At 56.8% G+C, this 18,263-nt stretch overlaps 1 protein-coding gene across 13 annotated transcripts in view; it reads right to left on the bottom strand.

Moving 5' to 3' along the window:
- Positions 1–18,263, bottom strand: part of RNF123 (ring finger protein 123) — a 31,089-nt gene that overhangs the window by 10,804 nt on the left and 2,022 nt on the right. For 2 of the 13 annotated variants that reach the window (XM_033864970.1, XM_033864971.2), the window contains exons 2-26: positions 16,521–16,638; positions 16,163–16,247; positions 12,923–13,011; positions 12,704–12,798; positions 12,232–12,286; positions 12,034–12,119; positions 11,643–11,729; positions 11,344–11,411; positions 11,024–11,149; positions 10,520–10,634; positions 10,332–10,436; positions 9,773–9,898; positions 9,539–9,631; positions 9,394–9,467; positions 8,472–8,589; positions 8,184–8,283; positions 7,911–7,972; positions 7,662–7,733; positions 7,340–7,460; positions 6,665–6,766; positions 5,248–5,354; positions 4,640–4,838; positions 4,135–4,280; positions 3,747–3,830; positions 2,847–2,954 (exon numbers count right to left, since the gene is read on the bottom strand). In XM_033864970.1, the coding sequence (XP_033720861.1) occupies positions 2,847–2,954; positions 3,747–3,830; positions 4,135–4,280; positions 4,640–4,838; positions 5,248–5,354; positions 6,665–6,766; positions 7,340–7,460; positions 7,662–7,733; positions 7,911–7,972; positions 8,184–8,283; positions 8,472–8,589; positions 9,394–9,467; positions 9,539–9,631; positions 9,773–9,898; positions 10,332–10,436; positions 10,520–10,634; positions 11,024–11,149; positions 11,344–11,411; positions 11,643–11,729; positions 12,034–12,119; positions 12,232–12,286; positions 12,704–12,798; positions 12,923–13,011; positions 16,163–16,247; positions 16,521–16,602 (2,505 nt within the window). In that variant the 5' untranslated portion in view covers positions 16,603–16,638. The other 11 variants (XM_073811121.1, XM_073811122.1, XM_033864974.2 and 8 more) reach the window with 9 other exon arrangements.

Raw genomic sequence — 18,263 nt, 5'->3', positions numbered from 1 at the left:
ACTATGAAATGTCACTCAAAGAAATTTTAAAAGGTACAAACAAATGGAAAGACATCCCACGTTCATGGACTGGAAGACTTAATATCGTCAGATGTCAATACTACCCAAAGCAATCTACAGTTTTAATGCAATTCCTATAAAAGTCCCAATGGATTTTTTTTTTTGCAGACATAGAAAAAACTATTCTAAAATTCCTTTCGAATCTCAAGGGACCCCAAATAGCCAAAACAATCTTGAAATAGAACAAAGCTGCAGATCTCACACTTCCTGATTGCAAAACTTATTGCGAAGCTACAATAATCAAAACACTATGGTAGGGCTTCCCTGGTGGTGCAGTGGTTGAGAGTCCGCCTGCCAATGCAGGGGACATGGGTTCGGGTCCTGGTCCGGGAAGATCCCACATGCTGCCCGCATGCAGCAACCAAGACCCAACACAACCAAAAATAATAAAATAAATTAAAAAAAAAACAAACAGTGTGGTACTGGCATAAACATAGACATACAGACCAATGGAATAGAGAGCCCCCCACCCCCAAACCCTCACATATATGGTCAAATGATTTTTGACAAGGGTGCCAAGACCATTCAATGGGGAAAGGACAGTCTTTTCAATAAACAGTGCTGGGAACACTGGATATCCACATACAAAAGAATGAAGTTGGACCATTATCTCACATCATATACAAAAATTACCTTAAAATGGGTCACAGACCTAAACTTAAGAGCTAAAAACTCTTAGAAGAAAACATAGTGGAAAACCTTCACGACCTTGGATTTGATAATGATTTCTTGGATATCACAACAAAAGCATAGGCAAGAAAAGAAAAAAATAGATAAATTAGACTTCATCAAAATTAAAAAATGTGCATCAAAGGACACAATCAAAAGAGAAAATGGGAGAAAATATTTATAAATCATAATCTGCTAAAGGGTTGGTACCCAGGATATATAAAGAACTCCTACAAATCAAAAACAGAAAAACAATCTGATTTTAAAAATGGGCAAAAGGATTGAATAGACATTTCTCCAAAGAAGGATATACAAATGGACAATAATTACATGAAAAGATGCTCAACATCACTAATCACTAGGGAAATGCAAATCAAAACCACAATGAAATACCACTTTACACAGATTAGGATTACTATTAATAAAAAAAAATTTCTGAGAAACAAGTGTTGGCAAGGATAGGCAGAAATCAGAACCCTGTGCCCTGCTAGTGGGAATGGTGCAACCACTATGAAAAACAATATGGCAGTTTCTCAAAAAAATTAAAAATAGAATTACTATATGATCCAGCAATTTTGCTTCTGGGTATATACCCAAAATAATTAAAAAACAGGATCTTGAAAAAGTATTTGCACACCCATGTTCGTAGCTGCATTATTCACAATAGCCAAAAGGTGGAAGCAACTCAAATGTCCATAGATGGATTAACAGATAAATAAAATGTGGTATATACACACAATGGAATATTATTCAGCCTTAAAAAGGAGAGAAATCCTAACACATGCTACAACATAGATGAACCATGAGACCATTATGCTAGGTGAAATAAGCCAGTGACAAAAATTCCACTTATATGAGGTACTAGAGCAGTCAAATTCACAGAGACAGAAAGTAGAACAGTGGTTGTCAGGGACTGAAGTGAAGGGGGGAATGGGAATTAGTGGATATAAGTTTCAGTCTGGGGAGATGAAAAGAGTTCTGGAGACTGGTTGCACAGCAATAAATATACTTAACACTGCTGAACTGTACATTTAAAATGATTAAGATGATAAGTTACATATTGTATTTTACCGCAACTTTTTAAAATGGTTAAGATGGTAAACTTTATGTTGTGTATATTTTATCACAATTTAAAAAGAAGGTACAAAGATGGGAGGGTGAGGTTCCTAAGAAGACAGTGTGGGAGGGGATGGCAAGATCGCCTAGGGAGGTGGACAGGCATGAAATCCTGGTGGTGGGATGACAGTGACCATCTTTGTGGGGCTGGAGCAAGGTGGTCTGTGGCAAGAGAGAACAGAGGGGTAAAAGGCAGAGGTGGTTTGGGTTGGGGAGGAGTCACCAGAAGAAAGAGCAGTATAGACAGGGATACCAAGCGCCTTGATCACCCAGTTATGGGGGAGGGGCACGCCCAAGAAGGTGAACAGATGCCCTACATGGGCACCTGGGGAGCATCCCAAGGCACTCACTTGTGGAGGGGGAGACGTCAGGGAAGGTGGGGAGGTAAAACAAGTGCGGCGGGTCCGGGGCCTGGGGTGGCGGGAGTCAAAACATGGTCGCTGCGGGAGTGCACCGTCTGTCCGTCTACCCCGGGAGGACAGGGACTCAGCTTTCTGGTTCACTACTGAGTGTCCCCAGTGTCAGGATGGCACCTGGCATCCTCCAGGCTCTGGGCATGTTAATAAATGAACGAGTGAGTGAATGAGTGAGAAGAGAACAAGCCAGTGGCCTCGAGTGGGAGGGGAGTCAGAGAGAAGCAGATGCAGATGCAGGGTGAGGCTTGGGAGAGGTCACAGAGCCCCTGATGCGCTGGGAGAGGAGCAGGGGCAGCGGACAGTGGGAGGCAGGTAGAGACAGGCTGTTCCTTGAATGGAGGGTTATGAGCTGCATGGGGAAGTGGGGTCTACAAATGGCATCTACTTAAGTTCATGGGGCATGAAAAGTTCAGGGGATGTGGCACTAGGTGGGGAGGGAGGATGAGAAGCGGGGAGGGGGCACGTGTGTGCCAGAGGCCCAGGAAGGCAGGGAGCACTGAGGGGCTGGCACAACCCTGCCCAATCAGTGACTAGTCCGGGGGCTTGGGGAGGGCAGCAGCTGCTGGCCTAGGCCACACCGCTCACCTGGGAGTAAACGGTGGCATGGACCCAGGCAAGACGGCGACTTAGGTGATCCAGCTTTTCTGAGAAAACCTTCTGGCTCTTCGTCAACTCTGCAAGGATGTCCTTCCTCTGCCACCCAAGGAGAAGGGAGGAGAGGACAATCAGGACATGGCCCCGTGCCCAGACCCACGCAGCCTAGCAGGGGCCCCACTGGTGCCCGGGGCAGGCAAAGGGTTGGGCGGACCCAGCTCCACTGTTCAAAACCCTCCTCAGCCTCTGACCTGCTGGTGAGCCTGAGCAAGACAGGGCCACAGGTGCCCCTCAGAATGTGGAAGTGAGACGCAGCTGAGGGCATGTGAGATGAGCCCCTGGCTGGGATATCCCAGGGACTCCACGCTAGAACTGCAGCTCCGGCAGCTGCTTTTGCCCTGGACAAGCGCAGGGTTCTGTAGACAGGTGGGAGCCAGGGGCTGCCAGGAAAGCCCAGACTGGGCATTCTTGGCTCTGTTCCCCAGGCCAGAGAGCTACGGCAGAGGGGCTCCAGGGGAGGGAAGGAGGAAGGGAGGGAGGCCCTGCTTCCTGCTGACTCTGCAAGTGGCCGAGGAAGTACTCAGGGTCGAATCCATAATTGATGAGGAGAGTGGGTGTGCGTCAGCACTTAGTGGCCAGGGTGGGGGCACCTGGCACAGGCCATGGCTGGCTGACGGGGCTCAGGCCGTGCCTAGCCCTGGTGCCAGCCCCACTCTCACTGATGTGGTCTGCCCGGGGCGGGGGTGGGGAAGAGGAGAACTGCTGGGCAACCCCAGAGGCAGGGGCAGGATAGCAGCTTTCCCTCATGGGCTTCCCTGGGGAACCCCAGCGAGCAAGCTGCCCTCTTTAATGCCCTGCCCTCCCAAAGACCCACCTGCCCATCCACCTTACCCGCTTGGGGCACCGGCGGAGCTTGTCCTCTGTGTCCCTCAGAGCCATCGCATACTCATTGACATCATCGGACACTCCCACCATCTAGAGCACCAGACACCACATCCAGGGTGACCCTTGGGCACTTCGCACAGGTTTCTCCACACCCAGTCTGGACCCCAGCCCTGCCAAACCCTTAACCTTAGGCCCAGGACAGCCCCCTCCCACAGAAGTCAACGAGGTCAGGCCCAAACGGCACTGGCAGAAACTAGTCTTGCTGTGGCATATGCTAACGTGCACAGTCACGCCCAGGCACCCCTGGAGACACGTGGGCACGTGTGGGTGCACACACACATGCATCCAAACACCCAGAACCACATAACATGCGCATGGACCAGTGGTGTGAGACCTTGCCCAGCTGCTGGTGAACGCTGAGATTATACATCATGATGGCACCGTCCAGGACTTCCAGCAGGGAGTTCTCGGTGAGGGGCTGCTCAGGCTCCTCGGGGGGCCGCCCCACCAGCAGGCCCTCATTCCACTGGCTACCCTCGACTAGGGAGTAGGGAAGGACAGGGTCAGGGTCAGGGTCGGAGCCATTCCAGTTCTCTTTTAAGCCTATGGAGCCAGGATGGGCCTTATAGGAGGAGAAGGAGGCCCTCTCCCCCTGCCTGGGCCCAAGGAGGGACCTGCAGGGAGAACGTGTGGGCCGGGGCAGGGAAGGTGCTGCATTCCAGGACCTATTTCTGTAGCATCAATTTCCTGCCCTCAGAGTGCACTTCCCACACCCCTGACATACTGCCAGGCCACAGGACCAGGAGGGAATGGGGTGTATTTGGCTTTGCCCCGGGGGAGTGTTGTACAGGAGAGAAGGATCCTTCAGCGCGCCACGCCTGGCCCTGTCTGGCACCTACTGTCCTCACGGGTCCTCTGCTCCGCGCTCAGTGTGCGGACCTTCACTTTCTCTGAGGTGCTCAGAGGCCGCCGTGGGGTCATCAGGCTCACAGCTGCTGTGCTGAGGAAGCGGTTGGCTCGGCCCAGGGTTGGAGAACTGAGCCAGCTGGGCCGAGGCAGGGGCAGCGCACCCCCCATGGCCAGGGCCTGCATGGGGCGCTGTGGTGGAGAGAGGAGGCCAGACGCCACTCAGCAATCCCAGGACCCGGGCCCACTTATGGCTCCCTTGATATGTGAGGCTGGGGAACGGGACAGCGAGAGGGCACCGGCTGGCTGGGCAGGAGGCCCCGCAGGGCCCCATTCACCACTGCGCCTGCGCCTCACCCTCCACCTGCTCCAACCCAGCCTTCACTCTGCATCCCAAGGCCCTGTGTCTCGTAGGGGCTCAGCAGCAGGAGGCATGCCCCACCACACCCGTCAGTTCATGCCTCCACCTACAGCAAGGGAACCTGCCTGGGGACAAGCTCCTTGCCTGCATGGAGGGGGAGGTGGCCCCGTGTGACACCCCTGCCCTTATGATAGAGGGACAGCCCAACACAAAGCCCCCTGCCTGCCCCTACCGCGGCACCTGGGCCGCAGCCGGGGCGGGCTCCTCATCCTCATCCAGGTCATCCATGGTGGCCGCCTGGAGCTCCAGTGGGTCGATCAGGATATTGGCCTTAGAGGCAAGGTCATCTAGGAGGAATGACAAGAGGGCTCTCAGACCAGTGGAGGGCAGAGGGGTCATAGGTGGCACCACTGAGGACAGTGAGAGGGCAGGAGGCCCCGCAGGGCCCCATTCACCACTGCGCCTGTGCTTCACCCTCCACCTGCTCCAACCCAGCCTTCACTCTGCATCCCAAGGCCCTGTGTCTTGTAGGGCGAGTCATGCTGAGAGGCAGAAGGCTCTCCCCACCACGACCCCATCACTCCCTGTCTTTATCTGCATGACCTCACTCTCTCCAGGGCCCTACTTCTCTGACTGCTCCGTTGCTTTCTTCCTTGTCCTGCCCCACAAAGGGAAATCCAGAGCTGCCCAGGGCTCTCCTTGCCTCACTCTGCACACTCCCCAGGGGGTCTGGTCCTCACCGCAGGCTTGTCCCCACCTCTACGCTGACAGCTGGACACACCACCGCTTCCTCCAGCCCAGGCCTTCATCCTGGCTGCATCATTGGGCACCTCAAACATACTAAACTGTCCTCTCCTGCAGCTCCTCTTCCTGATGGTGCCTCCTCCCCACAGCCTCTGGCAAGAAGCCTGGGGTCATCCTTGTCCCCTCCCCTTTACCCTCCCCGCCTCCTCTGTTGCCTGGACAACTGGCTTCCTTGTCTCCTTTCTTGGCCCTTGCACTCTACCCTCCACACTGTAGCAGCCAGAGGGAGCTTCTTACAACACAGACCCCCCAACCTCGCACCCTTGCTTCAGGACCTTCCAAAGCTACCACTGTCCCTGGAAGGAGCCTACAGCCGCTTTGTGGCCCACAAGGCCCTCAGACTCTGCCCTTCAGACTCCCTGGCCTCATTTCCCATCACTCCCTGCCTCTCATTTTCCTCTCTAGCACGCCAGCTGCTTTCTCTCTCCAGGCCATGCTGGGCCGTTGCTGGCATCCCTGCCACCGCTCACACTGTGCTCTCAGCCCTTTGCACTGGAGACATTTGTGCTCATCCTTGAAAGTAGTTCAGGCAGCAAATGCGAGCCCCCCCCCCCGGCCCCCGCCCCCCCAACAACTCCCTCACCAAGATCCCATGGTTCCCTCCTCCATCAGCACACTGCCCCCTATTCCATCACAGGGCTCCCAGACCTCCTCTGGGGTGGATGTGCAAGGGAAGGAAGGAATAGTTGGACACAAGATCGGGGCAGAGGAGGCCCATCAGCATCTCCCTGCAGAGCAGGTGGAGTGACTTGGGCGCCCTCTGGTGGGCACAGCGCAGCTCAGCACTCAAGGCCGAGCTGGCTCAGGAACCACCCCCCATCCTGCCCTGCTACCTGCCCAAGCCTGCGCGCACCTTTGAGGGTCTTCCGAAGGTGCGAGAGGAGGCCTCCAAGGCGCTGCAGGTCGAAGTAGTCCACCTTGCCATTATAGAAGACCTGGGGCGGGATGTAGGCCTCTGCGAGGAGTTGGGAGGCCGGGCCAGCAGTCAGAGCCCAGCAGGACCCCTGGCCTAGGCCACCTACCTGACCAGGCTTCCCCTACCACCCCACCCTCTACCATTTCAGGTCAGTTCCAGCAACGGCACAACTTGGGATGAAGGGGGCATTCTTGGCTGCTGGTCACCCAGGTGAGAATCAGAGAGGGCCCTGACCCAGCCCTATGGGAGATTGCCCAATGCAGGCTGCTTCCACTGACCCCTGGGGACTCCGTCCCACACAAACACAGGGCCCCCAGCACCTCAGAGCCCACCCAAGGCGTCCCCGACAAAGGACTGCACAGAGGGCTAGTGGGCAAGGACTGAGGAACAGGGCCCATAGAGGACAGGAACCCAGGGGACCATCAGAGCAAACACGGGCTCACCGTCCAAGTGCAAGGCCTCCGCGCCCAGTGGGTAGGACTCAATTAGGCAGGAGGCCTGGGACAGCTCCCCCCCGCCCTGCCCTCAGCTATCACTCCACACCAACATTAGGGGCTGCCCTGGGGCTGGCTCTGCCCAGCGTCTACAACTCGAGGCCCTGGCCACACTCACCATCACTGAAGGTAGCGCATGGATTCGAAGCCTTGTATTCGTCCCAGTAGTAACGCAGGGCCGAGATCAAGCGGTGTAAGAAGCAGACCATGTACTCGGGGGGGCAGAGCATGGGCATGTTCTGCAGGCACAGGTGTAAGACATGCATTTGTGCAGCCCGGAGGCCAGCCCACTCCTCATCCAAGGCCCTGCCCCAGGACCCTGGGCTGAGCAGAGAGGGTAGGGCGGCAGGCGGGGAGGAAATGCAGAAGTGCCAGAATTACAGGTGCAAATGCTGCGACAAAGCCAGGGGGCCATGGTGGGCTGGCCTGGGGATACCTACCCCCCGGCTGCTGGCATTCTCCTGCAGAAACTTTCGGAACTTGGTCAGGAAGATGTACCTAGAAGCTTCGCCCTTCGGGGGAAGGAAAGCCAAGGCTGTGATGAGCTGAGGATCCTGGCCCCGAACCGGACTCAACTTAGCCTGCACCCTGCCACAAGAGCCTGACCCAGCCCTGCCCTCTGGGTCTCCAGGCCCGGTCTGATACCCCTCCTGGCCAGGGACCCACACAGGGGTCTGGGAATCACTTACCCCGTTGTCATCTTGATTGTTCAACAGCAGCTTCAGGATCTGGACCTGTAGTTCTTCCACCACTGGGGGTGGGGTGGGGAACAGGACAGCCTTCCTCAGGCAGGGCCTTGCCCTCAGGCTCCCGGGGACCGGCAGGGGGAGCAGGTTTGGACTGAGGCTCCACCACCAGGGATCCCCAAGTCCAACCTAAGCATGGTCACTACCAAGTGCCCCCAAGTACACAGGCACAGAAATCCTCCACCCCCTACCCAGTGCCTGAGGAACGGGGCTGACCTTCGATGCGCTTCTTGAGCCTTTGGCAGCCCCGTTCATAGGCACGCCGCCGGAGCCGCTCCTCGGAGGTTTCGTCCTTCACCTCCTTACTGTCTTTGCCCTGGGCAGGGGCGGGGCAGGGGAGGGGGGTGAAAGATGGCAAGGCTCACCCTGGTCTACTTCAGACAAAAGACCCCCTACTCCCACCCCCAGCCCAGGAAGGGGCCTCGCGTGCCATGTACAGGTGGCTCAGACACCCCGGGTCAGCCCTCACTGTGACCACCGCCCACCCAAGTCAGGGCTGCCCACCTCCCTGCTGGAGCGGTGGGGCCACCAGGTGGTGGGGATGAGCTCCTGTAGGCCAGCCTCCTCCACACGCAGGGGGCTCTTGATGTAAAAGAAGACAACGGACCGGAGCACGTCGAAGCTGGTGGTCGTTAAGGCAGAGCTCCGCTCACCACAAGGTGCCCCGTACACCCTCATGAGCCCTCCCGAAACTTACCCACCTCCGGATATGCCCACCACAGCTCTCCCAGTCCTCAGGGTGCCATCGCTGCTGTGTGCCTGTCACCACTGACTGTGAGCCCAGAGAAACAGCTGTGGCTGTCAAACCCACCAAGCCCAATTCCAAGCAAGGGCACGATGAAGACTTGTCACAGGAACAGATGACAGTGGGACAGCTGGAGAGAGGGCCTGGCAGCCTCTCTATTTGTTTCTGCCTCCTAGAGGCTGAGGACCCCACAGAGAGAAGACAGCTACTAGCACAGGCTTCCCAGCCAGGGGCCCGAAGCTATGCTCTCTCTCCTGCACCTGCAGTTCTCAACGTTATAGGGAAACAGGAGGAGCTGACTCCTTCGAGAAGATTTCATAGGAACCCCCGCCATGGAGCACAGATAGAAGTGCAGTGCTTTGGCTGAAGAGGGCAGGCGCTGATGGCTCCCCCCTGCCCCCCACCCTCCACCTCTGGGTGGCCCAAGAGCCTGCAGGCATCTGGAAATCCCTGCTCAGGCCAGCCAGCCAGCCAGCCTGGATCCTTTGCTCTACCCTCTCTGCTCTGTAGAGAAAGTGCTGGGAAGGCTGGGTCCTGGAACAAGGACTCACACGCTGGGTGGCTCTGGTCTTCCTGAGCCTCCGTGGGGAACCCTGGGCAGAGGCACACCACCCTCCCTGGTTTCTGCTGACCCCAGAGGGCACTGCATGTCTGGCCTGCCTAGTAGCAAGGAGAGGATACAGGACGTGGCTAAGCAGAAACTTGCGGGACTTCTCATGACTGAGGATGGCAATGGTGAGCCGCAGGTAGCGGATCTGTGGGGAGAGGGTGCTCAGAGTGGGCAGGTGAGGCCCAGGGGGCTCAGGGCCAGGGCAGGAGCTCCTACCTGCAGGCCCAGGTCAGGGACGATGGGCGAGAACCGGTACAGCCGCAACAGGGACATCATCAACTGCTTGAGGCAATCTTGCATCTCATAGTCCTGGAAGAGGGAGGTGAGGTTGCACAGCTACCCGCTGAGGGCAGGCCCCGGGACAGCCATCTATGCGGCCTTCTCCAACACCCTCCCTGTACTCAGTGGAGCCTGACATCCTGGCCTGAGGGCTGATATCCGGCGCCTCACCTCCATGAAGAGCCACAGGAGATCCAGGACCTGGTGCACCACAGACTGCGCCTGTGCGGGGGTGCCCGCCTCCACGACACCCAGCAGGAAGCTCATGAGCACGGCCTCCACCAGGTACACCTTGCGCTGCACCAAGGGCGGGTGCCAGTGAGGTGGCAGCCTCCTGCCCCACTCAGGGCCCCCCTGCCCTGGCACGTGGCCAAGGCCACAGATGGACTCTTGGTCCCCGTCAAGCAACCCCAAGTCATGGATGAGCCCTTCTGGGGTCTGATGGAGACACAGGAAATGCTGCTACCCAACAACGCCTCTGGGGCTCTGCACATGCCATTCCCTTGGACTGTGATGTCACCACCCCTCGATCTTCTTTCTAGGAAGCCCCCTGATACCCTTAGCTGGAAGTGTCTCCTCCTCACCCAGTGACATCCTTGGGGTTTAAGGGCTCTGGTCACAGGGGCCCCTGACAGGTGATGCTGCTGGACCTCATGCACCTCAGCATCCCAGCCCTCAGCAGGGGTGTTTCTATCATGGCCCGCCTCTCCCCTCCCTAATGTCCCCTCACCAGGAGCGGTGCGAAGCGATGGAAGATGTGAGCCAGTGTGAGGAGGACGGTGGGCTGGCCCTGCAACTGCCACTCAGAGCTTTCCTTCTCCACCAGCCGCCCTTGCTGTGTGGGCGGGGAGGAAGGGACTGTGAGAGGCAGAGGGCTGTAGAAAGCCCCCAGCATACCCGGCCCAGACGCTGGCTCACCACGGGGTCCAGCTCCACGCTCAGCACTGCCTGGAAGCAGCCCAGCAACTCCTGTGCCCGAACCAGGTCGGCGCTTGGTGGGTCCTGCAGGGGCCGGTAGCCCACCACTGGGTAGGTGCCACAGAGTTAAGCCAGCAACACCTGATCTGTGGCTCAGAATACCTACCCCCTCCCACTGAGACCCCTGCAGAAGGGCCTGGGCTCCAGGGCAGGGCTGAGAGGTCAGATTGCCTGGTTTGCATCACAACCCTCCCGTTTCTCTGTGAAGCAAAACTTCTCTTGCCACTTTATGCTCTTCACCTGTTCAGTGGAGACAGCAATGGTACCCACCTAACAAGGTTGCTGCAAGCATTGTCCTCAGCACCCACCTCAGCTGTACCCTACTCACTCTTCCCGGCAGCAGGGCCTGCCACCAGCCCGCAGAGCTCCTGGAGCAGGGAGACCCCCATCCTGGCTTCCTCAAGAGCATCCAAGCAGCCCACAGCCTTCTTCACAAAAGGATATCGCAGGGGACGGCTGCCGAAGTTGAAGGCCACAGACTCCTTGAAGGAGAGGCTGATGGCTGGGAAGTAGGCCATGCCCAGGCCCCTGGATAAGTTCTCAAAGGCAGTGCCCAGAGACACACCATTCCTGGAGCAGAAGGGAGGGTCCATGAGCCAGTGCTAAGAAGGATGTGGCTGAAATGGACCAGTGAGCAGGCCTCTGTGGGGGCTGCCCACCCTCAGGCTACCGAAGCCAGCCTGGCCCCTTACAGGGCCTGGAACACGAGGGCAGACTGGGGATGCCCCAGAGGCCAGGCCTGTGAATAGAGGCAGGACACTCACAGGCAGAAGGACAGCGTGCCTTCATCCAGGTCGATCAGGCAGCTCACAATGTCCCCCGCTGCCCACGCCTGCCAGGGGAGGAAGACTTACAGATGTGCAGAAGCCCAGCAGCCTGCCCACTCTGCCCCCCTCCAGCTGTGTCTCCACTGCCACCCAGGGGAGACTGGCCACAAGGACAGAGGACCTCAGTCCCTGCCCTCCCCCTGGTGCCCTACATTCCCTCAGCGCTGCCCAGTGGCCCCCACCAAGCTGTGGGGATGGACATGGGCCAGTTGGGCTGCAGGGGGCCCGGGCCTCACCTTCCCGTAGTTCGTCGTGGTCACGTTCCACTTGCGCACCCGGTTGCCATCGTAGGCATAGGAGTTGTGTGTATCTCCAACCCCCTCCTAGGGAGGAACTGTCTGTGAGGTCTGGGGGAGGTGGGGAGGGGCAGGGCCAGAGCCCACCAGCCACCAGCCTTGGACCCACGTGGCTCTACAGAATGGGGCTGATGCTCTGAGGGAAGGAGTGAGGGCTGTTTCGGGGCTGGATTGCCCTGGGATGGGGTGGGACACATTATGTCTCCTCCAGAGGGAAGTCCAGATTAGGGTGCTGAGCAGACCCTATGTGGGTTGGGGGGTTGCCTGAGCCCTGATGAGGCCTGCTGCCAAGAGAAGGTCTCCCTGGGAGGGGTCCCTCTCCCACATGTACCTCCTGATTGAAGCGGCAGTTGATCGTGCACCAGCCAATCTGCATGAGCCCCTGGGAGGAGATGAGCACCTCGTAGACCCATTTCCCTGGAAAAAGTCACGTCAAACCCAGCAGGGAAACAAAGACTGCCTCCTGCCTCTGGCCCGGGCCCTCAAACTTCCTCCCAACTCCCTGGGCCACAGCAGAGCATGGTCTCACCTTTGTACACACATGTGGTAGAGCGGATAGTACCAAAGTTGCTGTGTCCAATCACCTGGGTGGAGAGCAGGGGTGGTGAACCTCCTCCCGGGCATACGGGGTGCCACCCCAAGGGAGAACGACCCCACTCCAACTCGGCTCGCCTTGGTGGCGACGCCTGTCGTGGCCAACACTGTCCTGTGCCTGAACAGGGTGGAAGGGGCTAGACCCACGTCAGCAGGGATTTGGGGCCGGGAGCATGATAGGAGGGGCTCATGGCTATGCTGGGAAGGCCTTGGGGCTGGGGTCACACCAAGAGGGTTTCAGGGCTATGTCAGGAGGGTTTGGGAGCTGGGGACTCAATAGTCCACATCAGGAGGGGTCTGTGGCTGCAGCCCCATCAAGAAAGGTCGAGACCAGGGCCACATCAGGAGGAGCTTGGGGCTGTCAGGAGGGGCTTGGATCTGGGACCCCACGCCTTGCCCTCGCTCACCCCCAAGAGGTCATCATCCACCAGAAGAAGCCCTTCGAAGCCACCCGTGTGGTCCAGGACCACAGTGGACGGGCCAAGCCGCCCTTCAACCTTTCCTGGAAAGGAGAGAAGAGGGTGTGGGGTTGGGCCAGGCACAGGGCCTGACAGATGCAGAGAGGGTACTGAGCCCCCCAGGCCCAGCCCTGGCTCCCCAGTCCCATTCCTGAGGCTGTCACCGACCCTGGCTCTCCTCCTCCTCCTCCGCCTCCTCGTCCACATGTAACAACTGGTCCAGGTGCTCTGGCAGGTTCTGGAAGTTCAGGAGTTTCCTGGGGAGAGCAAGAGGCTGCGAGGGTCCCAAAAGTCCTTGAAACCAGCCAGATGACGCTAAATCCCTCTCCCAGTCCCTTTCTCCTGAGCTTAGGAGGGTGGCTGTCCAGACTCCAGAAAAAGGGCTGTACCAGTCCCAGATTCTGGCATGCTGGGGGTCAGAAGACTAGATTATCCACTAAATTTGGTGCACCTCAAGACTGTTTAAAAAAAAAAAAAAAAAGAAGGAAGAACTCTTTCTAAACCTTAATCCTCTCATCTGTATAAATGGAACAAGAGCTGTATCTCAGAGATGCTGTGAAGATTCCTAGGAATAATGCGCCCTCCGTAGCCCATAACCTCCCCACTCTTGGAGGTGGCTTGTTGATTATGCCTGGGCAAGGAAGGCTGGGAGCAGTGCTGATCCCCAAGATGGTCAGTACCAAGATCAGCTAGTCCAGTCCTTGACCCCAGGTCTGTGGTCCCAGCCAGGGAAGCCTGTGTGTTGAATGAGACATGTCCTGGGAGGATAAAGGGCTCAGCCCTCTTAGCTTCTGGCTGGCTCTGTCCTGGACCCACCTGTAGAGGAGAGTAGAGCACACAGCCTGCCTATCTGTCAGCTGCCCCAGCCAAAGGGCCTAGGAAAATCTGCCTGAGTGGCCCCCTCATCCTCCCAGCACACATGCCCAGAGGAGAAAGAGCTCTAACACTGGCCAGCTAGGTCCTGAGTTCAGTTGCTAAGAATAGCAGGGAATGAGGTGGTGCTGACTAGCAGGGCTCAAAGAGCAGAGGCCTGACGCCCATCTGGATCCAGCCCACAGACTGCTGGCACCTGCTCTTCTAACTCTAATCCCAGTTCCCACCCCACTCATCCCCCTAGAGAGTAGGCTCTGGAAGGGCACGTAGATGGGCCAAAGCACTGACTCTCTGGCAAGGTAGCTTCAACCCAGGCCCAGGGGCCACATGTTCCCACACTGTGAGCTACAACTGACCTTGAGCTACAGGAGGTGGAGATCCATGAAGCCTCCTCCCTACTCCTACTGAGCCCCAGGCCAAGGCGAGCAGGCAGCCGTGCAATGGGGTGCCTCGCCAGTAACATGGAAGGCTGTAGCCAACCCTGTCTCTCAACACCCCAATGCGCCCAGAGATCAAGCAGGCTTCTGCAACAGAATTTCTGACAGGCCCACACCTGGGAGGGCTGCTCTAGTCCTGTGCCTGCTCTTAAGAGCAGCTTCGGGTGGCCAACCTGACACTCAGCCTCAGTGAACGCCTGCAACATTGCCCATTTGGCCAACCCCAGCACTTGCCTACCCTTTCTGGATTGCCCAGGTTCCAGCCCAGACTTCTGCATCCACACAACCACTGACTAACGGCTCTGCCACCTGCTCTCCCTCCTGGCAGCCACGGCACCAGTGGCAGCAGGATCATTTCTGGTATCACATGAGGTAGGGATCAGATGGCCCTGGGAACAGGCCAGGGCTGGGGTTGGGGTGGAGGTGGGCAGCAGCCCTCCACAAGTAGAAACCCTTTGGTCACCACAGCTGCTTAAATGGAACAGGCAACGATGCTGCCCTTTGGGTCTGCCCAGCGAGCAGAGACTGTGAAAGACAGAATAGCCCTGGCTGGCAAGGGGGCTGAGACATGGGGACACCCATGCCTCACTGCAGGGAGAAAGAATGTACAGGCCGGGACTTCCCAGGTGGCGCAGTGGTTAAGAATCCACCTGCCAATGCAGGGGACATGGGTTCGAGCCCTGGTCTGGGAAGATCCCACATGCCGCGGAGCAACTAAGCCCGTGCGCCACAACTACTGAGCCTGCACTCTAGAACCATCGAGCCACAACTACTGAGCCCGCGAGCCACAACTACTGAAGCCTGCATGCCTAGAGCCCATGCTCCGCAACAAGAGAAGCCACCGCAATGAGAAACCCATGCACCACAACAGAGTAGCCCCCACTCGCCACAACTAGAGAAAGCCCGTGCACAGCAACAAAGACCCAATGCAGCCAAGAATAGATAAATAAATAAAAATAAAAATATAAATTTATTTTTAAAAAAAAGAATGTACAGAACCCTTTGAAGAAGAAATTCAGCAACAGTCCTAAAAGTGATTGCAATTCAAATACTCTAGCCTTGTGATTCCAACCCTGGGCGTCTATGCAGCACTGTTTACAAAAACAAAAGCCCCTCTAAACTAGGGCAGTGATCAGGCAGATTCCTGGACCTAAAAGATGCCCACCGAGATCAATCTGTAGTGTAGAAAAACATTCAGGAATAACATCTGATGACAAAAATAGGATTTAAACTATACACTTTTGGAGGTGTGGGATATGTTCATGGCACTGCTGGTTTCACAGGTTATCCATGTTAAAATTTACCAGATTGTACGTTTTAAATACATGTAGTTCACCGTATGTTAATTATTCCTCAATAACTTTAAAAAAGCTGACAGTGACAAAAATCTAAAAAAAATTTTCCACACAGCATAACCCAAACTACATACATCGTGAGGTAAAGAAAACAAAAAGGAATCACACTCAAATGGTTATATTAGAATAAGAAGATGACAGTTGCTTTTTCTTCTTCTATGTAAGTTTCTGCTAAAGGGCACTCGTAACTTTTTTTTCTTTTTTTTTTTGCCGTGTCAAGTGGCTTACAGGATTTTAGTTCCCCGACCAGGGATCGAACCCAGCCCTCGGCAGTGAGAGTGCAGAGTCCTAACCACTGGACCACCAGGGAATTCCCCACTTGTAGTTTTGATATGAGCTAAACTTAAGTACATTAAATTTGCAAGGAATAAAGGGCTGGTGGCATCTGTGCTGTACAGATCAAGCAGAGGCTTCAGAGGGCCAGGGTGCGACAGTGGTGAGGGCAGGTGCACATGGACCAGATGCTGAGTGTAAAATAGGTGCGAAGTGCCATGCTGAGTGCACATCATGCCCCTGACCTCCACTATACTCTCAGAAGGAAGGTACTAGCACTGCCAGGGGAAAGGAAGAGGCGGAGTCCAGAAGGCGGACTCTCTGGCCACAGGTCTCACAGCCAGGAGTGGCAGAGCAAGAACGGAACCCAAGCCAGCCTACCCAGAGCCCCGGCCTCCTTCCCCACAATGCAGTCTCCAGCCTCTGGTCTGGTCCCACAGAGTGAGGAAGGGAGATCCACCTGGCCATACCTGCTGGTGGCTGCCGTGGGTGCACGATCAGTAGAGGAAAAGATGCGGTGCAGGTAGTCGTCCAGTAGCTTCTCGTGCACGATGCCTGCGCCACAGGTCAGAAGGGAGAGAAGGGACACATGGTCAGTGTGGCTCCCAGCCCCTACTGGCCACAGAGGCTCCTGGTCCTAGGCCAGCCACAGGAGTCAGCGGAGCAGTCACGGTGGGTGCCCTGCTCCATGGCTGCTAGTGGAGAAGAGCTGACTCACAGGTACAGGGGGTGCAGGAAGGCCTGAGGCTCAATGCACCTGGGACTTTGCTGCCTCTCTCCTTCTTCCCTCAGCACTAGGAGCCTCATCCCAGCCCTTCCAACCCTTACCTGTGACCCTAGATTTCTCAGCATCTGAGGTCAGCCTGTGGCTCTTTCGGGAGAAAGCCATGCCGGCCCCCTTGGACGCCATCTTTCATCTCTCGTGGGCAGCCAGTGGTCCTGGGGGCTGAAGCAGAGGCAGAGCCTGGCTATTCGAAGCCAGCCAAGGGCCCCCATATTGACCTCAATCCTGTGGTGTCAGGAAGGCTTGGGAGCAGGTGAAGCCACTGCATGCACACTCACACACACATCAACCCAGGGCAAAGGAAAGCAGGGGCTTCCAGCTTCCTACACGGCGGGGGAGGGGGAGGGGGTCTGGGGCCATGTGACAGGGCCCCACCATGTCCCAGTGCTCACACAGGGCCCAACAGAGAGCAGGTGCCAGATATATGTTTGTTAAACTAAACCAAATGCTTCTGCCGAGTGTGAAATCAGACCCAAGGGTCCAAAGTGAGGTGGCCCAGGAGCAGAGCCCCTGTATCCTTCTCGGTTGTAAGCCACTGTGGGTCCACATCTGGAAGAGAGAACCCTACATCAAGTAGAGTCCACCATCCAAGGCCTTGGTGCCATCTCCAGCTACAAGTCCTGCTTACATCCAAAGCCAGGATCCCCTTCCTCAGTTCCAGAATCCTCCCTTCTCTATTTCAAAGGCCTGCTAGCTTTCTTGCCCCCAATCAAACACACAGCCTCCTACCCCATCAGAGCACCACCCTTGCCCTCCTCACAGGCGCCACTGTCCCCACTGCTGTCCATCCCTCACATACCATGGTGTTGCTACAGCTGCTTCAGAAGCTGCACTAAGTCCCTGGTGCCTGGTTCACTGATCTAGGGCTGTGCTGTCCAACACAGCAGCTACTAGCCACACACGGGTATTTAAATTTCAATTAAAATTAAAAAGTCAATTTCTCAATTATATTAGTCACATTTCAAGGATTCAGTGGCCCTATGTGGTTAATGGTTACTGGACTAGACTCCGAAAATAAAGAACATTCCCATCCTCACATAGAGTTCTATTAGTCAGTGCTGGTCTAGAGGCTGGCCCTCCAGCACTGCCTTAGACAGAACTTCTCTTATCTCACCCCAAACAGGTCCTCTGCTCCCGCCACACACTCTTGCCCACTCCCAGGCGGCACCACTCCTGCCCCTCAGAAAGGTGACTCCCCGCCCTGCCGCCCACCACCAGCCCTCTCACACCAGAGCAGGTGCAGGACAGATTAGACGCTGTCACTCAACTGATGAGCAAACCTTCCAGACATCCACTCCGGGTGTCAGGTGCTGAGGACCCAGGTGAGAGGCGGTGCTTGACTTTGCTCGGGGGCTCCCTGCCACGTCGATCCTGTTCAGCCCCGCCGAGAGTTCAAGGCTTGTAACCGAACCGACCCCATCTCGGATCCCAAGGACGCGAGGGCAGCGCTTGTTTCCCCCAGTCGCCTCTGCCCGGCCCCAAGCTCCGGAGGATCCTCCAGGCCAGCTCCGGCCCGGAGTCTGGCACCACAGGCTGCGACCCCTCGCGCGGCGAGCGCCCTCACACTAGACGGGCTGGGGCCGCAAGGGGAGCCGCGGACACCCGCCCCCCTCGGAGCCCGGCCGCCCCTCACACTCACCCCCAGCCTCGGCCGCCGCGTCCGGGCTCACAACATCCGCCCAGCTCTCAGCTACGGCGCCTGTCCAGGGCCAAACCGCGCGGCCGCCGCGCACGCGCACCGACCCGCGCCCGACCTCCGCCAGAGGGCCCCCTCCACAGCCTCCAGC

Source organism: Tursiops truncatus, chromosome 10 (assembly GCF_011762595.2).
Source record: "Tursiops truncatus isolate mTurTru1 chromosome 10, mTurTru1.mat.Y, whole genome shotgun sequence".
In the NCBI taxonomy this organism is placed as follows: domain Eukaryota; kingdom Metazoa; phylum Chordata; class Mammalia; order Artiodactyla; family Delphinidae; genus Tursiops; species Tursiops truncatus.
The sequence above is the reverse complement of the archived record's forward strand: the minus strand, read 5'-3'. Positions and strand labels throughout refer to the sequence as shown.